Source organism: Sinohyriopsis cumingii, chromosome 2 (assembly GCF_028554795.1).
Source record: "Sinohyriopsis cumingii isolate HCF-2022 chromosome 2, ASM2855479v2, whole genome shotgun sequence".
NCBI lineage: Eukaryota > Metazoa > Mollusca > Bivalvia > Unionida > Unionidae > Sinohyriopsis > Sinohyriopsis cumingii.
In genome coordinates, this window is record NC_142962.1 from 88,511,271 (window position 1) to 88,527,389 (window position 16,119).

A 16,119-nucleotide genomic window follows, 5' to 3' on the forward strand; every position below is an offset into this window, starting at 1 on the left:
AAACAGCCCTTTTCAGGGCTACCCAATACTCAAGAAAAGAAATAACCATCAATTTGCCAATGTGTGTAGGTAGAGTAGTGTGAATATAAACACTAACTCTTTTTTCATAGTGCGAGTGTATGTGTTTGTGTGTTTGTGTTTGTGTTTGTAACTGCTCACGTAAGTTTGTGTGAATAGTAGATTATGGGTTTCTTTATTGTTTCTTAGCGTATGTGGAGAGTATAGTTTGGGTTTTATTATATGAAATGAGAAAAGTGGGGAATGTTTTCCTTCACGTCCGCGCATTGTTTGGTCATGATCTAGGTAAGATCAATTTTATGTTTTAGGGGTATGTTTTCCTTCACGTCCGCGCTTTTCGTATAAGAACCCACAGTATTCGTCGTTCAAACCATTCTACAAAGAATAATCTAGACAAGATGACGCAAGTGACTGATTTATTTAATCAATTGAGGCATATCTATTTCTGGATAATAGATGCAGAATATGCTATAGAAAGGATACAAAAGGAATGGGAGTATGAAGATAAAGAACACTTGGTAACCAGTCAAGTCAAACGTATAAAAACCGCCAGACATATAATAGAAGGAATGATAGAAGATGAAGTCAACAAATCAAGAGGATTTATTGACCCACCTTATGTCAGAGTGGGGAGTTTGAAGGAAGCACTGGATTATGTCATCCAAGTCCGGTGCTTCCTAGAACATATAGTGTATTGGACGGAGTTGTCATATATGAAGAGGGGACTGAACAGGTTGAATAAAGGAGAAGAAATAATGAAACAAGTGATGACTGAAGAGGTGAAAAAGATAAAAGAAAAGAAAAACAGGATAAGGAAACAATAAAGAAGAAAGAGGCCTTTGACAAAGTCAATCAAAATTGGATCAAGATACAAGAGAAGTTCAGGGCTATGGGTCACCCAGACTGGTTACCTGAAAAAGAAAAGAGGAAGAACAAAGGAATTATGGGAAAGATTAGGGGCTGGATGAGGAAATGGAGGAAATAGAAGAAGAAGCAGAAGAAAGCGAAAGGCCCTTTTCAGGGCCACCCATAATTCTCGAAAAGAGAAGGACTTTCCATTGCCTACCCCTTGTTTTTAAATTTAAAAAAACAAAAAAAAAAAAAAACAAATCCCATGTTCAATTCCCCTTGTCCCTAGATAGACCCACACTTTATTCCCCCATGTTCAATTCCCCTTGAGGCTAGAGTGGCCCACGACTTTTTCCCATGTTCAATTCCCCTTGAGGCTAGAGTAGCCCAAGACTATTTCCCATGTTCAATTCCCCTTGAGGCTAAAGTGGCCCACGATTTTTCTCCATGTTAAATTTCCCTTGAGGCTAAAGTGGCCCGGGGGGGGGGGGTCTGTAATGCTAATTCCCATTGAGGCTAAGGTGGTCCTATTCACTACTTGTATGCAAACATATGCCAGAATTAAGAGAACGTTTGCACCCAAGGTTTCAAAATCATTCGACAGTATTGTAAGTCTGTTATTTTTAAATACCTTTTTATATCTCTAAATTTATTTAATAGGAAACCTTTACTTGAGTCTTTTGTTCAGTTCCTCTTACCTCCATGTTTTCATTATAAGAGAGCCATACATGACGAAGAATCCCAAATGAAGCGGCCATATTCGAACCTTGCATAATACAAGCGAAACCTCCAGAAAAAAGGCGAAGTACTGAAAAAATAACGCTGATTGAAATATAGAAAATTACGTTTGAATATGTCTACGGTAGTAGTGAAGGGGGATACCCTACGGACAATGGGAAAATACATTACAGACACCTCTGGGACACTCTACAGACAATGTGAATTTAAAATGGGGAATATTGGGACTGTATACGGACAAGGGAAAGTGGGGTTGTTGTATAAGGACAATAGGAATGGAACAGGTAAGGTGACTTCACAGTACTGAAGATTGGTAACAATGCAGCAGGGGGCTGACCTTAATCGGGACCAAAGAGTGGGAAGAAAAAAAAACCTAGACCGTTTTGGCCGGAGATAGACATCTATAACACATGCAACATTCAAACACAAACAGCTATACAACCGAAAAAAACAAATTTTAGGCAAGAAAGCAATGAGAAGGCATATGAGTGGCCCTTAAAAGGGCCATTGCGTTTACGTTAACATCATTCCGTTAACATAGAGGGCATCGCATAGGTCTTCTTCTTTTCCTCAAACTTCTTCTGACTTCTGGTCTGTAGATAACTACTTTCCTCAAACCGCCTTGTCTCTCCAGATAAAAGTTCTTCTTTTCCACACGCTCGTATCTGTGATCTGGATAATTGTCCATGATGATTTCACATACATGGGTAAGTCAGTATGGAATAGCATCGATGATACCAGAGTAGATGATTCTACGTTTGTCCACATCTTGTAACGAGAACAAGTGAAAGGAATGAAACGAACTATGGTTATTTATTGCGGAGGAGCGGATCGAAACGGATTGAGTTTATTCACCAATCCTAAAACGCGTTACAAAATTCAGTCACAGAGTGGAGTCTGTCTTCCAATCCGAAGAGAGCAGTCTGTGACGTCACATTCCCTGCATAGGTGCGCTAGCGTCTGTGCGCAGTCCATCCATGCGACAGAGGTTTCAAACATGACGGAAAGTAAGAAAACGATGAATTGGTGTGCACCAGCAGTGGAGACGGGAAGCGATGACATATCAGCGGATACCAAAGTCAACACACTTCTACTTCCAGAAGTGACCGATTTTAAATGGGATTTAGTGGATTTTCTCTCTTCTTCGCAAGAATTTGTTCCGGTACTAGCACCTTCGCCACCTTCTTCTTCTTTACGACACGTCGAGGATTTTAAACAGAGACAGAAAGAAGAATTGCAGACATTTTTACAACAACAGAAAAAAGTAGAACAAGCTTCTCTTCTTCAAAAGCAACAGCGTTAAGAAGAAGAAGCTAGAAGGAAACGACAGGAAGAAGAAGCAGCAGCAGAGAAGACACAAGGTCTAGGAGAGAAGGAGGACAGTGAAAGTCAAACAGTGACATTACTCTTAGATATTTTGGCAGAGTTAAGGAGTCTGAAACAAATGTATCAGACTTCTTTAACACGACTCAAGAGAAAAAGACCTTCCAGAGACCAACAACCCAACCCTCTTACTACGCCTGCGATACCACCAATAGTGATTTCTACCAAATGATCATTTACAGGAGCCATTCCAGAATTAGGCCGTGGCAAAGGCTTAAGGTAGTTAAAGAGGATTACGTCACGTTCTTGAGTTTGTTTTTTATATATATAAAAAACAGAGATTACTTCTCTTGAAAAGACATATCATTCATTTTGCCAAATTCAATTAAAACTCAAAATCCTTTTTTTTTGCCCATGATGTACGTGTGTGAGTGAGTGTAGAACCACATTCTAAAAAAAATCAAAACCAAGAGACAATTACGTTTTTTGTCTGGTCTATTCTGGTGCAAAGTTTACAATCCAGTTCACAACACAACACAACACTGCAAGTTCATAGACTTCTTCTGTGTCTTTGTTCTCTCTCTCTCTCTTTCTTGAATTTCTTCACTTTCACAGGTTTTTCCTCATCTTCTTCCTTACAGTCTCCTCGTCTTCTTTTCTTCTTTTTTTTCTTTTTGGTCGTGTCTGGGTTTTTTCATTGGGGAGGGTACCTCTTCTTCCTATTGGGAACCCCTCTCTTCCTCTTGCTCCTGTTGTTTCTTAGAACAGCCGGAAGACCAATGTCCTTTCTCTTTACAATGATAACAGTTATCTTGACTTTTGTCTCTTCTGACACCTGTTTTGCTTTTTTCACGGTCTGGATATTCTGTAGCCCAATGCATTTTCTTCTTACATATATAGCAAGTATCTTGACTTTTATCTCGAAAGGAGGGGTAGTAGTCTGTCGGCTTGTCTTAAGAAATCCTTCTTATGACACCTAGCAAAGCTCTGATCAGAAGCTCAATATGTGTGGGCTCTTCCATCGTTCTGGTCGGTTTGAGAGTGAAATGAATACTGGAAGGAAATACACTGACCCTTTATATATACACTGGTCTGACATGGATGTAAAGGGGCCCATTGTGTTTAAAATGTAGTTATTTGATATTTTGCTGTCAAGACGAAACGATCGAATGATTTCGTGGAGAAAGGAGAAGAAAGTAAAAGGCAGAAACGTGATTTATCGGCTCGTAGAGCAGCTGAAGTCTTGACACAAATTCATGCCGGTGATTTTAAAGATGACATGAGCGAGCTAGAATCCAGACCCAGAGAGTCTACACCTATCCAAAGCTCACCACCATTAGTAAACACTGAAAAATACTACCACATTCGATAGACGGAAAAGCTCTCCTCTAGAAAATTTAGAGCTACGGCTTACACGTACACGATGAAGTTTAAAGATTCAAGTCCGACGTACCATTAGAGAAGGCAGAGGGGTTCATCACTGAAGTGTGGGATTCTTTGTTAACCACACTGAAATGACAATGTGAAGCCAAAAAAAAGGACGATCGCTTGAGACTTTCCATTCATCACGACAGTTTGAATTCCCCGGTTTGGACTATAAAATGAAGTGACCATCATGCCCTTCAACACAGCGTTAGCTGCCGCTACCACCACAGTGACCACTACTTCATTCAGTTCTTCTCTGCAAGATCTACAAAAGCATCCCTTGTGGGTGTGGTGTGGAAAACCTAAAACACAAATGGTCTTTTTCTGCCAAATCTTTTGGGTATATTGTGTCATCGGTATGGTCATTCACAATATGAGTTTGCAACAAGGAGATAAACAATTGTGGTCTATTTTACTAAGTAGTTGCATCAGCTATCTTATTCCCAATTCTTCCGTGAAATATTCCTCGAACGGGAACATCAGGAGTCTTGAATCCAAAGTCATCACCACTCTGACAACAACATTTTGGGCAGAGACACTCCTCTTACTTCCACTGACCCCTCGGACATCAGCAGAACTCTGGAATTATGAACAACAATCAATCATACTTAACGGTACCCAGTGACAGTTCCATGGAGGTGTTTCCCCAATAACACTTTATGTTGTTACAGGGACAAATTACCTCAGGCCATCTAATTAGATCACGAAGCCCATTGGGAAGTAGCTTTGGTGGAAATGATTTACCCTACACAAATCAAAATCATTACTGAAACTCAAACAACTTTCCTGGTCGAAATCCTGAACGTCCAGTTGCAAGAAGAGATGACTATAATCGGTTGTTCAGGTGACACACATTCAGCAATCCATTATTCCGCATCAATATGGTGAAACTTCCGCCAGCCTATTATATTAGAGGTGAACATTTGGTGGACACAATTGCCCTGAACAGAGCCAAAACAAGTGCTAAGATTGAGTACCATAAAGTTGCTCGTCGCCTACTGATACAATTTCAGGATACATACACGTTGTCCATCACGTTTAATGGTAGTTTGCTTGAAATTTTGGGTGGACATCCACAGATTGTAGCACAGAATATGTGCACGAAGATCAACAGTAATATGGATTTTTTCAGGGCTTTTGGGTTCCCTGTAGAACTGAGCCAAGGACTCAACGTAATGTTTGTGTACTCCGATGTGGTGGAGTATAACGTGGTGGGACACACCTCCGTAACGTTACTGCGTGTCATTCCTTTCAAAGTAAATTCTACCACGGCCAATGACCAGGCAGGTGGAAATACCTATCACGTTCACTGCGAATTTGTACCCGTCAGTAAGTTGTATTTCGACACTGTCAACATTACTATAAAAGGAGATCTGGGACAAACTATTCCATTCCCCAAAGAGAAAGTGACAGAAATACTCAATTTTCGAAAACGATTCTCTAACGAGTTGTAAGTCATGTATCCTGTGTAAGTCTCATCTTGGAAGAAGCCGTGTTGTACCAGTAGTATAAATACTTGCGTGATCATTCCTCTCCTCCATTGGTGGCTCTAGAGATCCATCACATCGAAGCTCTCTTGGATCAGAATGCGGAGACGAAACGAAGAACCGGTTGCTTGTCAGACATTTTCAAACAATAGGTCATGATTGAATTGATAACTTACCATTACGTGTGAACAAAAACTCACAGACAAAACCAACCTGGATACCTGGGAACATTATTACCTTTTGAACCACGGTTTGTACACTGCTTCTTGGTATCAGTATGAATGTGGAGTAGTGTGATTATAAACACTCACTTCTTTACTGATGTGATAGTGTATGTGTATGTATGTGTGTGTGTGTGTGTGTGACTGAGCGTACGTTTGTGTGGAAGGTATATATTGTGTTTGTATGGATTCACGTACGTTTGTGTGAGAGTGGAGTGAGTCGTTTTTTCCTTCCCTTCTATGTGGATGGTAGAGTGTGTGTATTTATGCGTTCGCGTACGTTTGTGTGGATAGTATAAATTTTGACTTCTGATAGTATATTTTAGGTTTGTTTTTTCTCTTCCCGTGTGTGGATACTATATTTGGGTTTGTTTGGTTATTATATTTGTTTTGTTTTCTCCTTCCCCTGTGTGGATAGTATATTTGTTTTTTTCTCTCTCTCTCTTTATCGTGTGTGATAGTAGATAATATGTGAAGTGAGTATAATGGATGTTTTCCTTCACGTCCGTGCTTGACAAATATGAGCCAAACCGTTCGTCGTTCGCGCCATCGTTCATTCACATACCTGGACTGGTCGCCGAGTAGTGCAGACGTATTGGGTCTTGTCACTTGTAAGAACTGTCGGAAAGTCAACAGTTTTTGCCGGAAGTGTTTGGTCAACAAGCTACATTAACCGCCGAATCCACAATCAATGAACAACAGCAATAACAACATCTGTATTTGCAGATTTGCAGCCCGCCAAGCAGATCGACCTGCAGACGTAGACCAGCAGCCCGCATACCAACCCGCCAGGCAGTTTTGACCTGCAGAAGAGGCCTAGCAGCCCGACTACTAGCCCGCCAAGCAGTATCGACCTGCAGAAACAGCTTAGCTGCCCGCCCCGCGGAAATCCAAAATACGCTAACACCGCCATATTTTCAAATCTGATCAGGGAGGGAATTTAAAGTTAAATTTTGTACATTTGGCATTAAACCTTCGGGTACCTATCTATTTGTGCTGTTTGGAATATTATGCTTTCTATTTCATACTTTCCCTTTTGCTCAATAACTAACTTTATTTTATCCTTAATCAACTAATTAGTAGTTGACATATAGAGAATAGCAACACACCCAGACCCAGTTCTATATATTCAGATCTTGGTGCCCTTTTCTTAAAAACAAAAATGTCACGAGTTACTAGGTCCCAAGTCGAGATGAATACCAACATATATACTATTAGGAAAACAAATAACATCCTCAATATGGCTAACAAACTTAACAGTTAACCTCCCAGAAAGCCAAAATGCTACATACAAGATTGGTGAAAACACAACTAGTAATGACATTAGTAACAGGACAATTCCGAATTCAAACCGGATATCCCCCTTAACTTTCATACCATCTTTGGTCAATTTACATCCAGCCCCACCTCATGTTTAATCATCCAACGACCATGATCTCGCACATACCATGCGACCATCTTACAGCTACTAATACAGCTACTACTCCAGGAAATGACAAATTTTCGGAAATAGAAAGGATTATCAAAACTTTCCAAATGTCCTCACCCTTTCAATGCAGCTTATGATTGACTAATCGGTGCACACCAGCAAACATCACATCCAAAACAACCATGGCAACCCTAAGCAGCGTGGAATTGCTTGACGTGTCTCCTAACAGGAAAAACCCCACCAAACATGCTTTCAACTATAATTCAATGGCAGCCATAGAAGGGGCTACACCGGAAATATCCACCCCTTTTCCCATAGGTATCGGATCGCCAAACAAAATAGTAGAGAATAAAACACTCTCAGACTTACCAGAAACCCAATCAATATTAGCACGACTCTCTCACTCAACTGAAACACCTACTCTCACCCCTTATTTAACTCACACCCGCCATCAACTACTATTCAATCACCAATTAATTATCCTCCATAATTTTTATCTCCATTACCCCCCTCCCCACACACACACACCAACAACTCGTCACCCTCCAAACCACCAAAGCCAACAGGCAAACTATGTGACAGACTCCCCAAACCCTTCCACTTCCACCAATAACGAGGGTAGGGATGACGAACCAAATCAAAAGTCTCACATACCACCATTACCCAAGACAAAAACCAGGACAGACAGACAAACAACTCCAAAACAAGGTGCAAAACTCATGCATATGATATAACATGCAAAGAAGAAGAATACATCACCAGATGAGAATACATACCAAAGAAATGGCAAAACACCAATGAATAGAATATCCAAAGGGAAGAAGACCAAAACAGACAACTCGAAATCGTCGAATCAGAAATTTTAGGAATCAACACAGAACGCATCACCCCCAAACCACAAGCAGCAAAGTCTACGAAAGAAGGAACCAAACAAAAGACGGAAAAGGACGATCAAACTACAAGAGGACAACCACATAACAAAAAATCAATACCACAGTAAAGAACACGATATTTATCACCTGCTTAGCTCTAAAACCATCAATATTAGCAATAAAACCATAGCATCAATCCTGACGAAAACTTACTCAGGAGCCTTTCAAATCATCAGGCCAAGAATTAATTATATAATAGTCAGGTGCAGTACAATCTGACAGATGGCAAAATACATGGAAATCCAACAAATTGGACCAATCTAAATAAAAGTAACAGAACATAATGCGCTCACAACAAGGAGCAAAAAATTGATTCAATGTCAACAACAAAGACCAGACCGATCTAAACAAATGTATCGAAACCTACAAAATGGTCATACAATTGCATGCGAAGTACAACTCACTAAGCAGTGATGACCTCGCCCGATAGTTAATAACCCAAGGAGCTGACATCTCCAGGAATTTCAGGTTTAGGACTAGTTGTGGACAGATGACCACAAAAATACTTTTGGAATCCAACCCCCCACCCCCCCATTACTTGTCAACTTCAATGGTTACTATTACCCCCTCCTAAAGGACATAAATAAGCCTCGCTTTTTCAGTAATTGCAAAGCATGGGGCCATTACGCTAACAAGTGTAAGAATATTAACCGTTTTGATAACTGCGGCGGTAGCCTCAATAGCAATCCACATTCACGGGCCAGATAGGTACAAATTACAACGGACCCCATCACCCCATCTCTAATGACTGCCCATACACCAGGAGAGAAAAAGAAATAATCCTATTCATGACTGAACAGAAACTATCATACCCAAAAGCAAAAGCTTTAATGCACCTGGAAAATACCACGTAGAAAATAAAGCCAACGCTACAACGCTCAGCTATCCTCAACCCTAACCCCGCCCCTACCCACGCCCATCCCAATCCCCCCAAACAGTTGACAAGGAGACCCTCCCTCTTGCCCACAAACGATGACAGAAAACAGGCAAAGAACCATTAAAAAATGAAAGCAATGTTAATAGCAATAGCATCAAATCAACCAATCCTGACCTAGCAACCTTCATCCAGGAGATACGCATTCAAGTGAAAAGCGAGATTGCAGATAAACCGAACAACCGAATGACAAGCATGGAAACAGGCTATAGTTATTCCCATCCCTAAAGCTGGTAAAGACCCAACAAAACCGTCATCTTACAGACCAATCTACCTCACCAACACTATACGTAAGGTGATGGAAACAATGATAAACAACAGACTTAAACATCACTTCGAAAGTAACAATCTTCTCTCAATAAACCAAAGTGGCTTCCGCGACAAAAAAATCTACCTTGTACCAGCTAATAAGGCTTGAGTCGTGCATTAAACTAGCTTTCATTGCTAAACGAAAATGCGATCGACATCTCAAAGCGATTTTTCTAGACCTTGAGAAAGCCGTTGATCTTGTTTGGATTGATGGTCTCATCGCCAAAATGAACCACAATGGAATCACCGGCCACACGCATAAATGGATTAAAAACTTCTTAAAAGATAGACGTGTTAGAACTAGAATAGGTGATCAATATTCACAAGAATACGTATTAGAAACTGGAAGTGTATTAAGCCCGACCCTATTTGATATCATGATCAATGACCTAGAACGCTCTGTCGACCTCAGTAAAATCTATCTATCGCAATTTGCTGACGAAAGTGGCATATGGAAAGCGAGCAACCCACGCAGCCAACATTTAATTACTAAACTGCAAGCCAATTTAACTAACATTGGCAAATGGGTCGACAAATGGGGGTTCAAACTTTCAAAAGGAAAAACAACTGGAATTATATTTCCCACCCCCTCCCCCAGTATAGAACCCCCAACCTTGTACATACAAGGAGAATCCATCAAATTTGAAAAAGTAGCAAAATGTTTAGATATGTATTACGACCAGCATCTCTCATGGAGCTAATACGCAAATGTAATGGAGACCTAAACCTCCTGAAAAAAACATCACGTGTCTAAAGTTGGGTGCAGAACAAGACACATTCGTAACGCTCTACAGGGCCTTAATTAGGTCCAAGCCAGATTATGGATACCATATTTACGCCTCAGCCAAACCTTCACTCCTCAAACGCCTCGACATAATCCAAGCCAAAGCGTTGCGTATAAGTACAAACAAGCACACTTAAAAACACCTCCAAAGAAGAACTTCAGATTGTTACAGGCAAAACATCGTTAACGTTGAGAAGAGAAGAATTAACACTAATATATGCAGCCAGAATCTCCGTACTGAACCCCAGCCATCGCACAAGGGACATCATTAACAAATGCAACATCCCATTTAGCCAGAGACTCGTCCCCTATCCACCATCCGGAAAAAAGATCCATACACTATGTAAAGAACTACAAATCGACTGTCTTCATGCGGAACCCGCACGATACTCAGACCCCACACCATGGACAAGCAAAAAACTCAGTATCAACACCTTAGCAACAAGTTTCGGCTCCAAAGAAGACCAACCATTAGAAATAAGATCGAAGATCCTTACTATACTGGACAATTCTTATAAGGAATTCGTCAAAATATAAACAGACGGATACAAATCAAACAACCCAGACAAAACTGCTGCTGCCCTTGCTATCCCGGAATTGAATAAGGAAATAGGAAGCAGACTCCCGGATAATTGTTCAATATATACAGCAAAATTTTGGGCCATATTTGAAGGTTTGAAGATAGCATACCAACAAAATTTCGGAAACCTTTAATAATCAGCAATTCACTTAGTGTACTAAAAACCTTGGAAACTGGCAACTCCAAGGGGCTGAAAACATTCTAAAAGAAACAGAAACAAGCTTGTTGCTTACCAATATGAAAAACAAGACCAAATTGTAGAATTCATGTCGGTCCCATCCAATATCATCATCCCAGGTAATGCCAGGACCGACCTAGCACCAAAGAACCAACTCAACGAACCAAAACCAGCCCAAATCGATGACAGCGTCCCAGAATTATACAGCATGATATCCAAAACCTCGCTTTCAATTATACTAATTTAAATTAAACCGAATGGACACATACCCGAAAGGTCCGCACGCTGTACTCGATTCATAAAACAAGATCAAAGCATCGTCAACAAACAACAAACACCATCAACGGATCATAAACCGAATCAAATCAGGAAAAACTCTACTTGCAGATAGTATGGGGAATTATGTTCTGGCTAATAGAACAAATGGAGCAAAATGTCCCAGTTGCATTGATGACGAAGATCTCCGGCATGTATTTAACCTTTGCCCGATATATAGAGAGCCAAAGAAAAAACTAACTAGCTCGCTAAAGAAAATTGGCTCTCCATGTACTTAACCCGAATTACTGTACAAAAATATACATAACCTCTACCAAACTAATGAGGCCATATTAATCTTCCTCAGGGAGATTGATAAAACTGGAACTGACTGCCCCTATGCCTACCCTATACTCCTACAAATTATCCATCTTCACCAACCTGAACACCCAACTGCTAGTTTCAATTATTGAAACGGTTGGGAAAGTGGGTGCGGAGGTAGTATACGGTTTACCGCCCAAGTAGTGATGTGTACCGCGATACGCGGGCTGATGCTGCACCTGCCTTCATCACCCACTGCGGCACCGTGGGTGGATCGGGAATGTGAATCGTTAAGAAATGCAAAGGAGCGAAAGATAGAAAAGTAGTTCAATTACAAACCCCTCATTTACAAAAACAGCTGGTCGTGATGCCACAAGACGCCCCTATTGGTATGATTGGGTGGGAAATTAGGTAGTATACGTTTTACCGCCCAAGTAGGGGTGTGACCCGCCAAGCACGGGCTGGTGCTGCACCTGCACCTATCACCCACTACATCACCATGGGTAGTCCGAAAATATGACCCGCTAAGCAATGCAATAGGTGGTTGGTAGCTAATTCGCCCTCAACACGTATACTAACAATCTCTACCTGCTCTCTCTTTCAACTTAAGGCACGATGGATCATTTAAATATAAGAATCAAAACTGGCCTATAAACTTAACTATTATAAGGTGGCTTTAATCCCAGACATCAGGACCCTCTGTACAATGCGGCAACGACTTGACCAATAATTTGCTAAATTTAATGTAAGAACCTAAAAAATTAGATCAATAAGGTGGTTAAAAGCACAAAGCCATCAGGACTAGCTACCCAATGTTGCACCTAAAATTATCTAATTGAGAAGCATGACCCCATAATTTAGAATTATAAGGTGTATAAAACCCAGCCATCAGGCCCCCTCCCCGGACAAGGCGGAAAAACTTATAACTAGAGTATGAACCAAAAAATATTAACTGACTAAATAAATCTCCCTAAAATAGACTAGGAAGATCCATTATGTTACCTCTATCCTACAAACAGTACAAATAGTAATTTTAAAATTATAAATACGGCAAGACGACATCATTTAACATTCGGAAAATGGGGAACAAAAAGAAACGATCCCGGATGCAAGGCGTATCCGTCCCACTCAGTCCGACATACCCTTGCCACTGCCAGACATGTATTGTATAAGTGAGTGCGTGTGGGCCATCTCCACTCACCACGAGTCAATGTCTCGAAAATCTGACTAATCAAATAGCACTCTTTAAGTGCTCTAATGCGTTGGGGAACGCGGCTCCATACCGTCCCATTCGAAAACAATCAATCAGCCCCATATGGGCACTAATCAGTCGTGCATGCCCGTATGATCGAAGACGACTATCATTGAAACGACCGACCGACCGATCGTTCGCGCCATTCAACATTGAATAAACTAAGATTGCGATGGATTTGTTCAACAATTTGGTACTGGATGGTGGATGCCGCCTATGTGGTGGAAAGGCTAGAACACGAATGGGGGCATCCAGTTACCAAAGACTTTGTGACAAGTCAAGTGACCAGCCTGAAAGTAGCCAGGGATCTATTACAAGGCATGATAAAGGAGGAAGTGGAGAAATTAAGAAGCTTTGTTCAAACAAAATATGTGAGAGTGGGAACCTTGAGGGAGGCACTTAATGGTGTCATCAAAGTCAGGTGCTTTTTGGAAGACATATTGACTCTGACAGAGTGTTGTTTTGTAAAGTGGGGGCTAGACCAACTAAGGAAAGGAGAAGAAATGATGAGAAAAGTGCTGGAGGAAGAGATGAAAAAGGTTAAAGATAACTTGGATAAAGAGAGAAAGGTAAAAGAAAACAGAAAGAAAACCGAGGAGTTTGAAAGACTGAACTAAAACTGGATGAAGGTGTAGGAGAAATTTACATCTATGGCACATCCTGACTGGATGCCAGAGAAGGAAAAAAAGAAAAAAGGAATTATTGAGACAGTGAGAAAATGGTGGAAGAACTGGAGAAAATACAAGAAGAAGAACCCAAAGGCCCTTTTCAGGGCCACTCATATGCCTCGAAAAGATTTGCTTTCTTGCCTAAACATTTTTAGTCGGTTGTATAACTGTCTGTGTTTGTATGTTGTATGTTGTATATGTTATAGATGTCTGTGTCCCGCCAAAACGTTCTAGAGTTTTTTCCCGCTTTTTGGTCCCGATTGAGGCTACAGTGTTACCAATCTTCAGTACTGTGACGTCACCCTACCTGTTCCATTCCTATCATCCCCACACAACAACCCCATTTTCCCTTGTCCGTATACAGTCCCAATAGTTCACGTGTTAAATTCCCATTGTCCGTAGAGTGTCCCACGTGGGTCTGTAATGTATTTTCCCATTGTCCGTAGGGTATCCAACTTCACTACTTACGGTTATGCATAAAATCATTGCACTTCAATAGAAGAAGAGCCATATTGACGTTTATGTAACTGCACTTATATATAAGTACATTTTGACCTCATAAGGTTGAGTGATAAAAGGCTCAGTCTGTATAATATAAACGGCATGACGGTTTGAATTTGTTCATGAGTGATACATTTCTCCAACGAATGTGATTGGGAGATCAATTAAAACCAATGCACATTTAAGGTATTATCCCTCGTCACACATATTTGGCTTGTGCTTAAGAGTAATTATGCAGATAGACATGCCATATTAATGGAAGATTACATGGTACGGGAATGAATTTAAACCAACAGTTTTAAATAAAGTTAGAAGTACTTTTAAAAAATGGTATAAAGTCTATAAGTATAGCATTCGATATAATTTATTAAAGTCGAATGCATAAACGAGTTATAGAGATATGGAACATTTATGTTGCTACATGCCATGTCAATTTGGTCACAAAACTTGAATTATGGAAAGATACAAACCAAATCAAAGTGGCAGGACAGTTTGGACTTGGTTTCAAATTTTCCTGTCCAGTTTATTCAATGTAAGAATTATTTCCACAAGTAAATATTTTCCTGTGCACATGTCTAGACAAGAATGAATGTCATTGCAAATTAGAGGAAACATTATTTTAAATGTTACATTAAAAACCTATCGGAGATTCAGAAAGTATGTCTTTGTTTAGCAAACTTGAAGCAGTCTCAAATACGTTTCTAAATGTTCTTACCCAAGTAAGAATTAAAGATTTGTACAAATAATATAGTCTGCGGGATTTCACTTAATTACGCCATTCTCATATATCTAGACTTATTTTAAAACAATGCTTTTTAGACAATTCAGTTGTAGTATAACAAAAACAACTCCAGTCCTTTTGTAATACGAATTTCCTTCTGTTGTGACAGAAGAGTTCTCCAGAAGAATGGAGGTGGGGTGGCAAAGGTGAAGGTAAGTGGTGAAATGCGTACAAAACATAAAAACGTATTAAAAATGAGGAAATATCAGAGAAATATAAAAAAAGCTTTACATGTATCAAATAACTTGTTGACAGACTGACAATTCAAACTACAGAATTATGAGAAGTCAATTATCAAAACGCATAGAAGCAAAAGGAAAGCGCTGATCCACCGCACTTTAAAGCATCGCGCAGGATTGCCATATTAGGTATAAATATGAATTGGAGGCCAAACTAAAATAAACATTCGGACTTAAAACAGTGACGCAATTTAATTTTTCATGAGTGATAATTTTGGCAACAGAGTATAAATAGTTAGATGTATTTCCAAAAGAAACTGTCATTTTTAATTCCAAAATTGAAAAAGGTAACATTCAAATTGTATACTGTTATAATAATATGAGACAACAAAATGTTTCCTTGGAGAAAATATCAAACTTGAAATGTCTGGTAAAAAGGGAATTACATACTATATACAAGTTGATACTAATTAAAGAAATCTGGCTACAAAAGCAAAAAGGATGTCTTTGCTCATAACAATATTGATCGTTTGTGGGAACCAGTGCAGTGTGTACAGTTCTGGCAGGTGTTTCACACAGGAAAGCACGCTCTTTGTTTAAAAATAAAAACTAAATGTTAGTCGTTTCTAGTCAACTATCAAGCGAATGTATGATGTACAATCTGCGTAGTATAATAAGCAAAGAAATAGCAGTATTTACCAAATTAGGTTACCTACCTGGAAACACATAAGTATTCCACCTAAACACATCAGTTGAAGAAAGAGTGGACTTGCAGTTTTAATAACCTGTAATAGAAACCAACTTAAGTCAGATCAAGAAAAACTGACAATATTTATGGAGGTTTCAAGCAAGCACATAGAAGACAGATTCAGAATGCTGAGAAACCAATTCGCTTTTGTAAAGCAAGTATGCTTCCCACCTCAGTAATGTTGTTAGCAGAGTGCTGTGTAGACCA

The 16,119-nt window shown here is 39.9% G+C and overlaps 1 protein-coding gene across 1 annotated transcript in view; it reads right to left on the reverse strand.

The window, feature by feature from the left end:
- The window catches only part of LOC149805338 (putative G protein-coupled receptor CG31760), an 88,155-nt gene that overhangs the window by 28,197 nt on the left and 43,839 nt on the right, over positions 1–16,119 (reverse strand). Inside the window, exons 7-8 of the mRNA XM_089934106.1 lie at positions 15,881–15,949; positions 1,566–1,675 (exon numbers count right to left, since the gene is read on the reverse strand). Coding sequence (XP_089790232.1) covers positions 1,566–1,675; positions 15,881–15,949 — 179 coding nt within the window. The remainder of the gene's footprint in view (positions 1–1,565; positions 1,676–15,880; positions 15,950–16,119) is intronic.